Source organism: Oncorhynchus mykiss, unplaced genomic scaffold, assembly GCF_013265735.2.
Source record: "Oncorhynchus mykiss isolate Arlee unplaced genomic scaffold, USDA_OmykA_1.1 un_scaffold_787, whole genome shotgun sequence".
Classification (NCBI taxonomy): Eukaryota; Metazoa; Chordata; class Actinopteri; order Salmoniformes; family Salmonidae; genus Oncorhynchus; species Oncorhynchus mykiss.
Genome location: NW_023494234.1, coordinates 29,196 through 47,624, shown reverse-complemented (window position 1 = coordinate 47,624; position 18,429 = coordinate 29,196). Strand labels below are relative to the sequence as shown.

The 18,429-nt window shown below is 41.5% G+C and overlaps 1 protein-coding gene across 2 annotated transcripts; it reads right to left on the bottom strand.

Moving 5' to 3' along the window:
* Positions 1 to 4,081: 4,081 nt before the first annotated feature.
* On the bottom strand, positions 4,082 to 17,853 carry LOC118962658 (ras-related protein Rab-31-like). Of its 2 annotated transcripts, XM_036974647.1 has the most exons (8): positions 17,562 to 17,853; positions 13,254 to 13,333; positions 12,342 to 12,423; positions 8,609 to 8,680; positions 7,283 to 7,389; positions 6,046 to 6,155; positions 5,389 to 5,485; positions 4,082 to 5,181 (listed from the first exon to the last, which is right to left on the bottom strand). In XM_036974647.1, coding segments are annotated over exons 1-8 (585 nt in total). In that variant the 5' UTR covers positions 17,598 to 17,853; the 3' UTR covers positions 4,082 to 5,180. The 2 variants fall into 2 exon arrangements, with proteins under 2 accessions (XP_036830542.1, XP_036830541.1); XM_036974646.1 differs by having other exon boundaries at positions 4,082 to 5,485; positions 17,562 to 17,837.
* Positions 17,854 to 18,429: the final 576 nt, after the last annotated feature.

The following is an 18,429-nucleotide window of genomic DNA, read 5'->3' as shown; positions in this document are numbered from 1 at the left end:
ATGATGGTAGTAAGAGGGGGGGTACTCCACCTATATGATGGTAGTAAGAGGGGGGTACCCCACCTATATGATGGTAGTAAGAGGGGGGTACTCCACCTATATGATTTAATGGTAGTAAAAGGGGGGTACTCCACCTATATGATGGTAGTAAGAGGGGGGTACCCCACCTATATGATGGTAGTAAGAGGGGGGTACCCCACCTATATGATGGTAGTAAGAGGGGGGTACCCCACCTATATGATGGTAGTAAGAGGGGGGTACCCCACCTATATGATGGTAGTAAGAGTGGGGTACCCACCTATATGATGGTAGTAAGAGGGGGGTAACCCCACCTATATGATGGTAGTAAGAGGGGGGTACTCCACCTATATGATGGTAGTAAGAGGGGGGTACCCCACCTATATGATGGTAGTAAGAGGGGGGTACCCCACCTATATGATGGTAGTAAGATTGGGTACCCCACCTATATGATGCTAGTAAGAGGGGGGTACTCCACCTATATGATGGTAGTAAGAGGGGGGTACCCCACCTATATGATGCTAGTAAGATGGGGGTACCCCACCTATATGATGGTAGTAAGAGGGGGGTACCCCACCTATATTATGGTAGTAAGATTGGGTACCCCACCTATATGATGCTAGTAAGAGGGGGGTACTCCACCTATATGATGGTAGTAAGAGGGGGGTACCCCACCTATATGATGGTAGTAAGAGGGGGGTACTCCACCTATATGATGGTAGTAAGAGGGGGGTACCCCACCTATATGATGGTAGTAAGAGGGGGGTACTCCACCTATATGATGGTAGTAAGAGGGGGGTACCCCACCTATATGATGCTAGTAAGATGGGGTACCCCACCTATATGATGGTAGTAAGAGGGGAGTACCCCACCTATATGATGGTAGTAAGATGGGGGGTACCCCACCTATATGATGCTAGTAAGATGGGGTACCCCACCTATATGATGGTAGTAAGAGGGGGGTACCCCACCTATATGATGGTAGTAAGAGGGGGGTACTCCACCTATATGATGGTAGTAAGAGGGGGGTACCCCACCTATATGATGGTAGTAAGAGGGTGTACCCCACCTATATGATGGTAGTAAGAGGGGGGTACCCCACCTATATGATGGAAACATGGCAGTTGTAGATCAGAGGGATTGTCGTTGTCTTTCTATAAAGCAGGAAAAAGAGATGAAGAACAAGAGAAAATAGAAATGACCATTTTTATTTATTATACAGGTGAATATAGCAAATGTTAATCTGGTCTGCATAGGATATGGAAAAGGGTATAACATCAGTCAAGCACACGAAATAATAAAACCATTTCATATTCGATTTATGTCTACAGAGGGAAAAACTAACACAAAAAACCCACTTTGTTTACATTGCACAATGGACTGTGTAGGCAGGCATTCAGGGCAAGAAATGTGCAAATCTAGTTTGATCAGATTATTGACTGTTGCCACACGTGGACATTGGTCAAGCTTGTACAGAAGAGTCCAGAAACAGTATTGTGTGTTAACATCTCATGGTTCATATCTGTACACTGACTAATTCAAAATATTGTATAAAATCCTGATAGTAAAAAAAACAATATTAAATCTACCTTGCAAAGTAGAAAACATTTGTTTTTTACAATATGGCATTGCAGTGTTGCTGTAAACTCCATATCCCATTCAGTCCGGTGTACATTTCAATCCACTGTAGCAATTCGATGGGCAATCGTAAAGGAATGTAGTCATCAAAAACCTAATACTGAATCAACATTTTTTCCATTAAAAAGTGCTCAAACTACAAATAAAATGACATACAAGCGGTCAAATCCAAAAGCCTATGGGTCCCTGTTTTTCTACACAGACACAGTAATCTGGCGGCAGGGTAGCCTAGTGGTTAGAGCGTTGGACTAGCAACCGGAAGGTTGCAAACCCCCGAGCTGACAAGGTACAAATCTGTCGTTTCTGCCCCTGAACAAGGCAGTTAACCCACTGTTCCTAGTCCGTCATTGTAAATAAGAATTGTTCTTAAACTGACTTGCCTAGTTAAATAAGGTTAATAAAATAAAAATTGTGCCTATCTGGCCTATAGAGGTGCGCCAGCTTGTAGTCATAAAGCAGAAATGTGTTAGCATTTTCTACCTCTGGTTCGTTGGGCATTTCTATATGGGGTTCTGGAATAAACGCCGAAAATAAGGTCAGAGGTTAACACAGGCTGAGGAGCTCTTCTACATTTTGTTCTATGAGATAATGTCAGTCAATTAACATGACCATTACAAATGATTTGACATTTTTAGTCATTCAACAGACGCTCTTATCCAGAGCAACTTACAGGACCAATCAGTGCCTTGCGCAAGGGCACATTGACAGATTTTTTACACCTAATAGGCTTGGGGATTCGAACCAGCGACCTTTCGGTTACTGGCCCAAAAGCTCTTAACCGCTAGGATACCTGCCGCCCTAGGATGCATTTATGTGCTCATGCGACCTAGTCCTTCGTATACATTATGAACATCTTATACAGTACATTCTCAGAAATACATATTCTACATGTGTGCTATACAGGCATGTACATATAAACTCAGCAAAAAAAAGAAACGTCCTCTCACTGTCACCTGCGTTGATTTTTTCAGCAAACTTAAACACGTGTAAATATGTGTATGAACATAACAAGATTCAACCACTGAGACATAAACTGAACATGTTCCACAGACATGTGACTAACAGAAATGGAATAACGTTTCCCTGAACAAAGGGAGGGTCAAAATAAATCTAAAGTAACAGTCAGTATTCTGGTGTGGCCACCAGCTGCATTAAGCACTGCAGTGCATCTCCTCCTCATGGACTGCACCAGATTTGTCAGTTCTTGCTGTGAGATGTTACCTCACTCTTCCACCAAGGCACCTGCAAGTTCCCGGACATTTCTGGGGGGAATGGCCCTAGACCTCACCCTCCGATCCATTGAGATCCGGGCTCTTCGCTGGCCATGGCAGAACACTGACATTCCTGTCTTGCAGGAAATCACTCACAGAACGAGCAGTATGGCTGGTGGCATTGTCATGCTGAGGGTCATGTCAGTATGAGCACACAGGAAGGGTACCACATGAGGGAGAAGGATGTCTTCCCTGTAACGCACAGCGTTGACATTGCCTGCAATGACAACAAGCTCAGTCCGATGATGCTGTGACACACCACCCCACACCATGACGGACCCTCCACCTCCAAATCAATCCCGCTCCAGAGTACAGGCCTCGGTGTAACGCTCATTCCTTCGACGATAACCAACCATCACCCCTGGTGAGACAAAACCACCAATCGTCAGTGAAGAGCACTTTTTGCTAGTCCTGTCTGGTCCATCGATGGTGGGTTTGTGCCCATAGGCGCCGTTGTTGCCGTTGATGTCTGGTGAGGACCTGCCTTACAACAGGCCTACAAGCCCTCAGTCCCAGCCTCTCTCAGCCTATTGCAGACATTCTGAGCACTGATAGAGGGATTATGCGTTTCTGGCGTAACTCGGGCAGTTGTTGTTGCCATCCTGTACCTGTCCCGCAGATGTGATGTTCGGATGTACCAATCCTGTGCAGGTGTTGTTACATGTGGTCTGCCACTGTGAGGACGATCAGCTGTCCGTCCTGTCTCCCTGTAGCGCTGTCTTAGGCATCTCGCAGTACGGGCATTGCAATTTATTGCCCTGGCCACATCTGCAGTCCTCATGCCTCCTTGCAGCATGCCTAAGGCACGTTTACGCAGATGAGCAGGGGCCCTGGGCAACTTTCTTTTGATGTTTTTCAGAGTCAGTAGAAAGGCCTCTTTAGTGTCCTAAGTTTTCATAACTGTGACCTTAATTGCCTACCGTCTGTAAGCTGTTAGTGTCTTACGACCGTTCCACAGGTGCATGTTCATTAATTGTTTTTGGTTCATTGAACAAGCATGGGAAACAGTGTTTAAACCCTTTACAATGAAGATCTGTGAAATTATTTGGATTTTACTAATTATCTTTGAAAGACAGGGTCCTGAAAAGGGGACGTTTCTTTTTTTTTTTTCTCCTGAATTACAAGTGTTCAATGGGGGGAAAAAAGACACAACGGTCGGCGAGACCAAACTCATGCAATCAATGGATATTAACTCCTATCATTGTAATACTGGGACAACGGTGAAACAATACAATACAATGGATCAACACATCTGTTGACTGCATTGTTCGGGAATGAGAATTCATAAGCTCTATATCGTATATCATAATCGTATTCAGAAAGTACTCTCAAGTCACAAGTTATTTTAATTAACGTGTTTTTGAATTTCCGGTAGGCCTTCATTGTACATAAGAATTTATTCTTAACTGACTTGCCTAGTTAAATAAAGGTTAAATGAAAAAATATATATATTCTAAATTTAAAATTTAGATTTTTTTTTTTTTTTTTTTCTCTATTTCTAAAAGGATGACATTGTTGGTTTGTTCTGTGCTGCTGCCTATGAACTGAAAACATAGCCCACTATGTACCATAGTATTCCTTCATTTTATTAACATGTTTACAGCTAAAAACAAAAAACACTGGTTCCTCTCTGTATCCAGAAATGACACCTACAGCACACCGTACCAAGGCACAGGAGTATATTTGACACGTAACCTTTATTTACCTAGGCAAGTCAGTTAAAGAACAACATTCTTATTTACAATGCCGGGCCTAACACCGGGGGCCAAACCCGGACGACGCTGGGCCAATTGTGCCCGCCCTATGGGACTCCCAATCGCGGCCCGGTTGTGATGCATCCTGGATATATCCGGTAGGTAGAATAGGTACAATATGGCGAAATGTCCAACTAGCTTTATATGGGTTATAGGGGCGCTTTCTGGACTTGGGACACTCTGTTCCCTATAGGGGAGAGAGGTTCTGATCGATCACAAGCCAAAGCCATGTTGTCCTCCTCTCTCCGTGACACCCATGTACTGTGTATGCATTGTGGACTGTCGAAAGGGCCAATCAGGAGCTGAACTATGCAGCTGTGGCGTACACCAACGCTACATTGTGACCGTGTGTCAAGATGGATGGATGTGTAGACTTGATCCATGGAACTGTGTATGGAATGGAAACAAAGGACGTGATAATCTCACTGGCAATCGGATGCTGAATTCCAAACCGACCCCATTGGCCCCTTACCCCTAGGGCCTAGCAACTTCATAGCGATCTGAAAATATAGGATAAGGTGTAGACAATGTGGTTAACACGATAATACCGCCATCTTTCCTTGAGATAAGACAGGTAGAGTTACCAACATATTCGACCATACTACACCAGTCCAATCCCCTTGAGATCAACATGAAATACCTAGGGCGTAGGGTGGTAGGGGGTAGGGTGGTAGGGGTCTATTTGGGACTCAGAAAGGGGGTCTTACTAGCAGCAGCGTTTGTTAGAGGGAGGAGGCTGCCGGGTTATCTTAAAGGACTCGTTACTGTCTAGGTCTGGATTCTCCAGGGGCGGAATCTGTTTACCTGAAACACAACACAACACGGATCATTACGTAAGAGAGATGCAAACTATTACACTGTGGTTGCTTCTCAAATGGCACCCTTTTCCCTATATAGTGCTGTCAAAAGTAGTGCACTATAATGGAGTGCCATTTGAGAAGCATCCTGATTACTGTCTTGGGTTTTACAGAATGTTGTGATGGTAACTTCCTCCCTAAGAGACACTGTGCTGAATGTTGCTATTCTGTCTTAGAAGGTTTCACAGGATGTTGTGATGGTAACTTATGTCTAAAACAAACAGAGATATCTAAAGATATTCACAACGCGTCACAGTGAACAAAAACAAATAACTTTGAATAGAGAGCGTAGGGATGCATGACAACAAGGGCTGTGATCAATTCAGGAAGTGATTTGATTTTTAAAATAAAACATATTTTGAAATAAATAACTTCTAATTTTCACTTAATTTTACTTCCTGAATGAAATGACATTTGAACCCAACCCTGATAACAATGAATGGTAAACAAACTGTATGTGATGTGGTGGTTGGATGGAATGAAACACCTTGAATTGGAAACACTTACTGATCTTCTGAAAGAGCTCCTCCACATTGACAGCGTTTCTGGCGCTGGTCTCCATGAAAATAGCTGCGATGGACTCAGCAAAGTCCTTAGCTTCTTTCATAGGAACTTCCCTGTTAAACGAGACACTACAATTAGTACTGGGTTTGACTCGTCAACAGGCCTTTAACATGGTGGTGGTGTTGCACTCCTGAGAATGTCCGCTGAAAAGTCTTCCAAATTGTTAACTAAACAAAAGGTGCTCAGTCAGTAAGTGCTATTTCCTGTGTTCTGGGAATTCAGAATGACCACTTCCTAGTCAGAGAAGCAGGTAACACATCACACGGGTGGTAAACGCAGTAGAGAGCTGTACAGCGGTGAAGTACTAATACATAAGAGCATACTTAGAATGAACTCAAATAACCATCTATCAGACTTTATGTTGCACAGAAAACGAGGAAGGCTGAAAGTTAGTAAACTGCATGATAATGTAGAAGGTCTGGCACTACGTCATCTACAGATGTACAGTGGGGCAAAAAAAAAGTATTTAGTCAGCCACCAATTGTGCAAGTTCTCCCACTTAAAAATATGAGAGAGGCCTGTAATTTCCATCATAGCTACACTTCAACTATGACAGACAAAATGAAGAAAAAAAAAATCCAGAAAATCACATTGTAGGATTTTTTATGAATTTATTATTTATATATTTTCCACCATAATTTGCAAATAAATTCATTAAAAATCCTACAATGTGATTTTCAGGATATTTTTTCTCATTTTGTCTCATTTTGTTCAATATCAGCTCTTTTTTTTATGGGGACACATTGCTATCGTTTCAGCAACCCCCCTCCCCCTCTTTGTGTCCTGCAAATGCATTCTCCTTAACTGGGTAAAAGACCATCCAGCCATACATCAGTGGTAGTGTGAGATGTGTTACCACTGGAGGAAATGAGTGCTAAACTTTGGGAGAGGATTTCTACACAATATGAGACCTATTTTTTTTTTTTTTACTATCTCTTCTCCCTAATATTGCTTATACAGCCCCCTGAGAGGTGTCAATAACAAGAAGAAGGGGAAAAATTAATAGCAGACAACTAAAGTGAATGTAAAATTCTTATTGTTAGTGTGTACTTGTTTACTTTCATTCTGTTGTCTTGCTGTTTCTTGGTTGTTTCCTGTTTCCTGTTTCAAAATGTATGTACAATCTATTTATGACGTTGACCAGAACAATAAAATCCAAAATAAAATAAATAATTGATACCGGATGTCCCCCAAGTCGTTTTTGTTCCCTGCGATGGCCACAACGATGTCCTCCGGACCATGTTCTTTCAGCTCCTTCACCCATTTCTTCAGTGTCTGGAAAGAGTCCTGGCAGACAGACAGACAGACAGACAGACAGACAGACAGACAGACAGACAGACAGACAGACAGACAGACAGACAGAGACAGGTTACACTTTACTCCAGGGCTGATGGGTAAAACCAGGCTTTTTATACAAAGCCTCATTTCTCTAGCCTGGGCCTGTATTCATAAAGCATTTCTGAGTAGTTGTGCTGATCTAGGATCAGGTCTTCATTATCCACAGCTCTGGGCTGATCTAGGATCAGGCCTTTATTATCCACAGCTCTGGGCTGATCTAGGATCAGGTCTTCATTATCCACAGCTCTGGGCTGATCTAGGATCAGGCCTTTATTATCCACAGCTCTGGGCTGATCTAGGATCAGGTCTTCATTATCCACAGCTCTGTGATGATCTAGGATCAGATCTTCATTATCCACAGCTCTGGGCTGATCTAGGATCAGGTCTTCATTATCCACAGCTCTGGGCTGATCTAGGATCAGGTCTTCATTATCCACAGCTGTGGGCTGATCTAGGATCAGGTCTTCATTATCCACAGCTGTGGGCTGATCTAGGATCAGGTCTTCATTATCCACAGCTCTGGGCTGATCTAGGATCAGGTCTTCATTATCCACAGCTGTGGGCTGATCTAGGATCAGGTCTTCATTATCCACAGCTGTGGGCTGATCTAGGATCAGGTCTTCATTATCCACAGCTGTGGGCTGATCTAGGACCAGGTCTTCATTATCCACAGCTGTGGGCTGATCTAGGATCATGTCTTCATTATCCACAGCTCTGTGCTGATCTAGGATCAGGTCTTCATTATTCACAGCTCTGTGCTGATCTAGGACCAGGTCTTCATTATCCACAGCTCTGGGCTGATCTAGGATCAGTTCTTTATTATCCACAGCTCTGGGCTGATCTAGGACCAGGTCTTCATTATCCACAGCTGTGGGCTGATCTAGGATCAGGCCTTTATTATCCACACCTGTGGGCTGATCTAGGATCAGGTCTTCATTATCCACAGCTGTGGGCTGATCTAGGATCAGGTCTTCCCTGCCCATCTAAACTGATTAATAATCACCTAAAAAGTCAGTGTCAGCACTGATACTCCGAGAAGCTTTATGAATAGGAGCCCTGGTCTCAGATCAGTTTGGCATGACAATGTATATAGGAGTTGGCAAGACAGCACAAATAGAATCGAACTGGGACCAGGCTATAATGTCCGTGAGTCCTGTGAGTTCCTTACCAGTTTGGTGATGTCATAGACAATGACAGCGGCGGCAGAGCCTCGGTAGTACATGGGGGCCAGCGAGTGGAACTGGAACACAACGACACATTAAGTTACAGTGGGTAGTAGATCAACAGCGTAAATTCCTATCTGCACAAAAGCGCAAATAATGGTAACGGTTGCGGTTCATTGGCCGATATTATCGTGTTATATAACCATCTTTGTCTATATAACTCAGTTATAACTGTTTGGTATCGCCTGTAGATATTCATGGTACATTACCAGGCATGTAGCCAACTCTCTCTTAGCTTTAGTTTGGAGAGAGAAAAAAACATTCTAAGTTCAAAATACAAAACAGGAAATGCAACAGTGTTGGACTAAGAGATGATGAGATAACCAAGTGATTTAACAGTGATTTAACATTAGACGCGGACGATGATTAGGTCCAGGACGATACCAGTATGAAGATACTCGTTAGTATTGTGACAAGGAAACAAAACACGAAACGGATTTAACCAGAATCTATCTATCTATCTATCTATCTATCTATCTATCTATCTATCTATCTATCTATCTATCTATCTATCTATCTATCTATCTATCTATCTATCTATCTATCTATCTATCTATCTATCTATCTATCTATCTATCTATCTATCTATCTATCTATCTATCTATCTATCTATCTACAGTGCCTTGCGAAAGTATTCGGCCCCCTTGAACTTTGCGACCTTTTGCCACATTTCAGGCTTCAAACATAAAGATATAAAACTGTATTTTTTTGTGAAGAATCAACAACAAGTGGGACACAATCATGAAGTGGAATGACATTTATTGGATATTTCAAACTTTTCTAACAAATCAAAAACTGAAAAATTGGGCGTGCAAAATTATTCAGCCCCTTTACTTTCAGTGCAGCAAACTCTCTCCAGAAGTTCAGTGAGGATCTCTGAATGATCCAATGTTGACCTAAATGACTAATGATGATAAATACAATCCACCTGTGTGTAATCAAGTCTCCGTATAAATGCACCTGCACTGTGATAGTCTCAGAGGTCCGTTAAAAGCGCAGAGAGCATCATGAAGAACAAGGAACACACCAGGCAGGTCCGAGATACTGTTGTGAAGAAGTTTAAAGCCGGATTTGGATACAAAAAGATTTCCCAAGCTTTAAACATCCCAAGGAGCACTGTGCAAGCGATAATATTGAAATGGAAGGAGTAGCAGACCACTGCAAATCTACCAAGACCTGGCCGTCCCTCTAAACTTTCAGCTCATACAAGGAGAAGACTGATCAGAGATGCAGCCAAGAGGCCCATGATCACTCTGGATGAACTGCAGAGATCTACAGCTGAGGTGGGAGACTCAGTCCATAGGACAACAATCAGTCGTATATTGCACAAATCTGGCCTTTATGGAAGAGTGGCAAGAAGAAAGCCATTTCTTAAAGATATCCATAAAAGTGTTGTTTAAAGTTTGCCACAAGCCACCTGGGAGACACACCAAACATGTGGAAGAAGGTGCTCTGGTCAGATGAAACCAAAATTGAACTTTTTGGCAACAATGCAAAACGTTATGTTTGGCGTAAAAGCAACACAGCTGAACACACCATCCCCACTGTCAAACATGGTGGTGGCAGCATCATGGTTTGGGCCTGCTTTTCTTCAGCAGGGACAGGGAAGATGGTTAAAATTGATGGGAAGATGGATGGAGCCAAATACAGGACCATTCTGGAAGAAAACCTGATGGAGTCTGCAAAAGACCTGAGACTGGGACGGAGATTTGTCTTCCAACAAGACAATGATCCAAAACATAAAGCAAAATCTACAATGGAATGGTTCAAAAATAAACATATCCAGGTGTTAGAATGGCCAAGTCAAAGTCCAGACCTGAATCCAATCGAGAATCTGTGGAAAGAACTGAAAACTGCTGTTCACAAATGCTCTCCATCCAACCTCACTGAGCTCGAGCTGTTTTGCAAGGAGGAATGGGAAAAAATGTCAGTCTCTCAATGTGCAAAACTGATAGAGACATACCCCAAGCGACTTACAGCTGTAATCGCAGCAAAAGGTGGCGCTACAAAGTATTAACTTAAGGGGGCTGAATAATTTTGCACGCCCAATTTTTCAGTTTTTGATTTGTTAAAAAAGATTGAAATATCCAATAAATGTCGTTCCACTTCATGATTGTGTCCCACTTGTTGTTGATTCTTCACAAAACAATACAGTTTTATATCTTTATGTTTGAAGCCTGAAATGTGGCAAAAGGTCACAAAGTTCAAGGGGGCCGAATACTTTCGCAAGGCACTGTATCTATCTATCTATCTATCTATCTGTCTGTCTGTCTGTCTATCTATCTATCTATCTATCTATCTATCTATCTATCTATCTACCTACCTACCTACCTACCTACCTACCTACCTACCTACCTACCTATCTATCTATCTATCTATCTATCTATCTATCTATCTATCTGTCTATCTGTCTGTCTGTCTGTCTGTCTGTCTGTCTGTCTGTCTGTCTGTCTGTCTGTCTGTCTGTCTGTCTGTCTGTCTGTCTGTCTGTCTGTCTGTCTGTCTGTCTGTCTGTCTGTCTGTCTGTCTGTCTGTCTGTCTGTCTGTCTGTCTGTCTGTCTGTCTGTCTGTCTGTCTGTCTGTCTGTCTGTCTGTCTGTCTGTCTGTCTGTCTGTCTATCTATCTATCTATCTATCTATCTATCTATCTATCTATCTATCTATCTATCTATCTATCTATCTATCTATCTATCTATCTATCTATCTATCTATCTATCTATCTATCTATCTATCTATCTATCTATCTATCTATCTATCTATCTATCTAACCAACTCCTGCCCAGTCAGCATAATGGCCAGCCTACACATTTTTTTATTTACACACACACACACACACACACACACACACACACACACACACACACACACACACACACACACACACACACACTTCCATTTTACACCCCACCCTTGTGAGTCATCAAGCCACAACAGTGCTACGAACCTTGATCCCTGATCTCTCAGTGTGTCTCAGAAAATAGCCAATCACATGATCCCATCATGATACATACTTTGGAACCAAGAAGTAAACAGTGAAAAGGGTTGCCATGCCAACTCTCTCCACTGACCCCATGGAACCACACTTTTACCTCCTAGCAAGCAGTAAAGCTACTGTAGGACATTTGTTTTAATGAAACATAAACAACGTGGGCAGATTTGTATAAAATCTCTCCCCGAAATGAGTTTAGCTCAAGCTGGCAAACCAAATAAAATCACATTTTTATTGGTCACATACACATGGTCAGCAGATGTTAATGCGAGTGTAGCAAAATGCTTGCGCTTCTAGTTCTGACAGTGCAGTAATATCTAACAAGTAATCTAACAATTTCCCAACAACTACCTAATATACACACATATAAAGGGGTGAATGAGAATATGTACATGTGAGTATATGGATGAGCGATGGCCGAGCGGCAGAGCGCAAGGTGCAGTAGATGGTATAAAATACAGTATATACATGTGTTATGAGTAATATAAGACATGTAGACATTATTAAAGTGGCTAGTGATCCATTTATTAGAGTGTCCAGTGATCGGGTGTCTCAGTGTAGCCAGCAGCCTCTCTGAGATATAAAACAGAAGAAGGATGAGCGACGACAGAAACAACTGATGAACAGACGAAGGGGGATGAGCAGTTGAAAACATATAGCGGATGAGCAAAGACGAGGTACCTAACCCACCCTTTCCTGTCCCGCTGTGTCCCAGATGAGGAACTTGTGTAGTTCGTGTCCACACGGGACCGTCTTGGTTAAAAACGATGCCCTGCAAGTAACACAGAACGTTAGGCCTAGCAGTTGGTCTCTCCATTATACAACTGTGAATGACAGAAGGAAATAGAATAACTAAATGTTTCCTCTTTTAGATCAGCATAACTTTGATAGGGGGGTGGGGGCCACACAAAACCAATAGAACTCATCATGAGGGGACACAGTGCCCCCTCCCTGCGAGATAAACATTTGAGTGCCACCCCCCACCCCGTGACAGTGAGGAGAAAACATTTACGTTTTAAAAATGTATTTCCTGCAATTCTGCACATTGTGGAAATTGGTCCTCAGGCCGACAAAAAGGGGAGCCATGTGGCCCGTGCACCGCCAGTTACCCACCCCTGTTTTAGATTCACTGAGGCCTGTGCACTGCCAGTTATCCATCCCTGTTTTAGATACACTGAGGCCCGCGCACCGCCAGCTATCCATCCCTGTTTTAGATACACTGAAGCCCGTGCACCGCCAGTTATCCATCCCAGTTTTAGATACACTGAGGCCCGCGCACCACCAGTTATCCATCCCTGTTTTAGATTCACTGACTGGTTACTACCAGATCTATTATGACACAATCAGATGAGATAGCAGACAAAGAAAACGGTCTTTGAATATAAAGCCCTTATTTCCAGCAAAATCATCCCAACACATATTTTACTAATCTCATTTTCCTCCTTGGACAAGGAAAACAGAGAACTTGGGTTTGAGTCTTATTTTCGATTTTAATGCAATTAAATTGAGATTCCTGAAAAGGTGTCCACAACAGGACAGGCTGAAAGCTGTCCTGTTGCTACCTATAGCGTAGAAGAAGGTATTAATGCTCTGACAACTTACCCTATAGTTGGACTAATGTTGTGGTCGAAATGGTCTTGTACAAAACGACATACAATACTAGACTTGCCCACTCCAGTATCCTGCAAAAAGAATGAAGTTGGTGAAATGCAATGTAGGGGTTGCCCTGTCTGTCTACAAAAGACAAAAAATTGATTAGAAACATGCTTGAGAAGATACAGTATGTTATTGCCAAAAGCATCCTAGTAGCCTGTGTTGCTTGTTTTGCAAACCAAGGACACAATGTTTTATTGGTGTCGTCATGTAGACCATTGTGAAGCAGGCAAGAATAACTAAGCACTTCCTGGTCACGGGTTTTTGGAATCCTTCAGAATAAGAGTCTGTCCTTGTATACTTTGTCAATGACTAATTAGGGCAAAAATGATGGGAAATGTACACAATTATCTATATATTTTATACAAATTATCATACAAATAATAATTAAAAGATATTATGTGATATATTTATTATATATTTCAAGCCTAAATGGTCAACAATGTATTTTTTGTGTACTCCTATAATTTATTGAACTGTACATAATTGCCTGTACATTGTGTTGCAGTAAAAAGGGGGGGTCCATTATACTCAGGAACACTTCTAGTTTCCACAAAGTTGAAATCCCCAGCAGCGTCGCTGCTCATTCTGCGGCCCTTAAAGAGAGTGGCCAGGCAGCTTAAATGCAGTACGCTTTTTCCTATTAAACATACAGAGCCTTCAGAAAGGATTCAAACCCCTTGACTTTTTCCCCATGTTATGTTGTTCCAGTCTGAATATTCACCGGCCTAAACACAATACCTCATAATGACATCACAATAACCCATAATGACATCACAATAACCCCATAATGACATCACAATAACCCCATAATGTCAAAGTGGAATAATGTTTTACAAATGAATTACAAATGGAAAAAGCTGAAATGTCTTGTGTCAATAAGTATTCAACCCCTTTGTTACGGTAAGCCTAAATACGTTCAGGAGTAAAAATGTGCTTAACAAGTCACATAATAAGTTGCATGGACTCACTCTGTGTGCAATAATAGTGTTTAACATGATTTTTGAATGACTACCTCATCTCTGTACCGCACACATACAATTACTGTATCGGTAAGGTCCCTCAGTCGAGCAGTGAATTTCAAACACAGATTCAACCACAATGACCAGGGAGGGTTTCCAATGGGTGGATCAATACACCCAGTCACTACAAATATAATGGTGTCCTTCCTAACTGAGTAGCCGGAGAGGAAGGAAACCACTCAGAGATTTCACAATGATACCAACTTTAAAACAGCTACAGCGTTTAATGGCTGTGGTAGGAGAAAACTGAGGATGGATCAACAACACTGTAGTAACTCCACAATACTAACCTAATTGACAGTGTTAAGAAGGAAGCCTGTACAGAAGAAAAATATTCCAAACCACGCATCCTGTTTGCAACAAGACACTAAAGTAATACTACAAAAAAATGTGGCAAAGCAATTAGCTTTTTGTCCTGAATACAAAGTGTTATGTTTGGGGCAAATACAATACAACACGAGTACATATCTCCATATTTTCAAGCGCAGTGGTGGCTGCATCATGTTATGGGTATGCTTGTAATTGTTAAGTACTGGGGAGATTTTCAGGATAAAAAAGAAACGGAATGGAGCTAAGCACAGGCAAAATGCTAGAGGAAAACCTGGTTCAGTCTGCTTTCCATCAGACACTGGCAGATTAATTCAACTTTCAGCAGGATAATAACCTAAAACATATAGCTCCACATTGATCTGGTACTGGTCCTCCCTGTATATAGCTCCACTGTATATTATCATTTATTTTACTCTGCATCGTTATGAAAAGGCTCGTAAGCGAGCATTTCACTGTAAAGTTTACACCCATTGTATTCGCTGTATGTGTCTTAATGGTCTGTCATACCATGGATCATTTAGCTATTTGATTTAAAATTTTAAGACCCCTTTAGGTATCAACATTTTTAGTATTATTTGATCAAATATTAGGCCCTAATCCATGGATTTCACATGACTGTGCAGGAGCCAGGCCCAGCCAATCAGACTGAGTGTTTCCCCACAAGAGGGCTTTGTTACAGACAGAAATACTCCTCAGTTTCACCAGCTGTCCGGGTGGCCGGTCTCAGACGATCCCGCAGGTATTGTACCCGGATGTAGAGGGACTGGGTTGGCGTGGTTACATGTGGGCTGCGGTTGTGAAGCCAAATGGAAGTACTTCCAAATTCTTACATTGTTTTTGTTGGGAGGTGGCTTATGGTAGAGAAATTAACATTCAATTCTCTGGCAAAACCTCTGGTGGACATTCCTTTCGTCAGCATGTCAATTGCACACTCCCTCATAACATCTGTGGCATTGTGTTGTGTGACAAAGCTGCACATTTTTAGAGTGGTCTTTTATTGTCCCCAGCACAAGGTGTACCTGTGTAATGAGCATGCTGTTTAATCAGCTTATTGATATGCCACATCTGTCAGGTGGATGAATTATCTTGGCAAAGTAGAAATGCTCACTAACAGGGATGTAAACAAATCTGTGCACAAAATTCGAGAGAAATAAGCTTTTTGTGCTTATGGAAAAATTCTGTGATCTTTTATTTCAACTCATGAAACATGGGACCAACACTTTACATGTTGAGTTTATATTTTTGTTCCGTACAAATCATAAGGAATAAGGTTTTGAAGTGTATTTTCCATACCTCAGGAGATATTAAGAGTTTTTTTGGACACATATTTTTGTTGGCGTAAAACGACCTCCATACTTCTATTCATTTGTACCTTCAGACAAGTCACCATCGTGTTCGTAAGTGTCTCCCCCTTTTCCACAGTGGGATCATATTAGTTTTGTTGGCTAAAACCCATTCGGGCGCTTCAGACGTTTTCATGAGAAGACCAATCAAACACCGCTGTAGCTTGGCCACCTTCCACCTCAGATGCAGGAAGGCCGCGAGGATTGAGATGCAGCCCATCCAAAAAGCCAGATATCTCGAGTTGAAACTGGCAGAATTTATTCAGATTTAAAAAAAACATTTTTTTTTTTTTTTTTTTTTTTTTTTTTACTATGCTACTTAAATTGACGCATGGGTGCGTCAATAGACTGTAAAACTCTTGAAAGGGCCACAAAGAATAGCAATCATCACCTTGCAAAGTAGAAGTGCTCCTGAGTAAAACGGACCCACCTTTTACAGCGACACAATGTACAGGAAGTTGTGTACGGTGCAATATGTACGTCCAATATGAAAAACATACTGCATTCAAGCTGATTGGACACAAATCTACTGAACATTGTGCAGTACGTAACATGGGATTTAAATGTGTTTTCTAAAGTGCATTATTATAATTGGGGCGGCAGGTTAGCCTAGTGGTTAGAGCGTTGGACTAGTAACCAGAAGGTTGCAAGTTCAAACCCCCGAGCTGACAAGGTACAAATCTGTCGTTCTGCCCCTGAACCCACTAGGCCGTCATTGAAAATAAGAATTTGTTCTTTAACTGACTTGCCTAGTTAAATGATTTGTTATTATTATTAACAGTAGCATTATAAATAGTGTTTTGATATTTGAATTACTGCTGTTGCCATGATAACTATCTATTCATTAACCTTTAATGTTGTTAACAGTATTGTAACAACCCTTTATAGGTGCGGAAAGTTAATGCTATTAACGATTTTGCTTTCTTAATATTGTTAAATATTTAATATTGTTACATTTCCTAATAAAATGTTTACGTATTTCGATCATTTGCATAATTTTTTTTTGTACCATCTTCATTGCGGGACTATTATTTTGAAATAAATCGCCGAGGTCACGGTCTAATTCTTGCTGTCTTCTCAGCGGTGTCATCTAGAATCTAATGGTCAGGGTAACAACTCCAGCCGGATGGTGACGTAATGGCTGCTATTTAACGGTCAGAAAAGCCATTGCAAAAAAAAAAAAAAAAAAAAAATGCAAGGTAAGGGAAATCACTCAATTGACAAGGACAACAACACAAAACATGCAGCAGTATAATAAACAACAACACAAAGTTGACAGATTACACACGGGATTGTACAGGTCTATAACTGGCCGGGGAAAGTTTATGATTAGGTTTATGTGGCTTCGCCTCCACATCTTTTCCTAAAGTAAATGTCTCTCAGTGTGCAACGGTTCTTCGATAAGATAATAAGATATAAACGGAACTGTTCTTGTGCGATGTCAAATTATACCAGACAGAAAAGATTTCAAACGGCCGCGTTCTCAGTCTAAAAATATTCAGACGGACCGCAGACAAAGAATTTCCAAAGACAATCGCCAAACAATAACTTATTTCACTTACCCCAAGAAGACACACTTTTAGTTCCCGTATTGCCATTTTAAAAATCTTATGGTAATACAGGCATACTTCTTCCGTTTCTTTTCAATGTCTTTATCTCTCCATATTTGCGTTCAACGGATTTGTTCTTTAGATAAAATACAGAAACCCAGCCCCTAGACAAGACTAATGCCGCGTTCATAACAACTAGGAATTTGGAACTCGGAAATCTCAGACTTCCGACTTCAGTGCGTTCAAGACAACTGGGAACTCGGGGTTGTATCTCCGACTGGGAGAAAAAAAATCGTTTTGAACTGTCATCCAACTCGGAAGCTCGGGGATCTTTTCTAGAGCTTCGACTTTTTCGACATGAAGATCACCGACGTCATAATTTGACCTCGTTTGTTCGCCACTCCCCGAGTTCCCAGTTGTCTTGAACGCACCATGGTGACCATCGTCCCGAAACATAACGGAAAACAGTTGGAGCAACCCGAAACGCTCACTGTCACGTGACGGCCGTCACCCATTCTGTTACTTTTATGTTCAAAGAGGAAGAGAGAAACTGACTGGGAAAAAAAAGACCCGGATGGGACAGAAAGAAAGTATAGTACAAGATCATAAATAATTTATTAACTTTCAACTCAGTAAACGTATGAGGAGAGGACAAGCAGTGGAGAATATAATGGAAATAATAATGGGCCTTATGGTGATGCCAACTTGCTAATTGCGACTCAAGGTCAAGCTCTGTATATCACTGACACATAAGAGAGATGGAAATACATATTGATTGATTGTTTGAGAAGACACCATATTTGAGGGAGGTTTTTGTTAAGAGACGACCAAATAAGGAAACAATATTATTCAGTTTGACAGTTTGTTTTTCACAGTCATC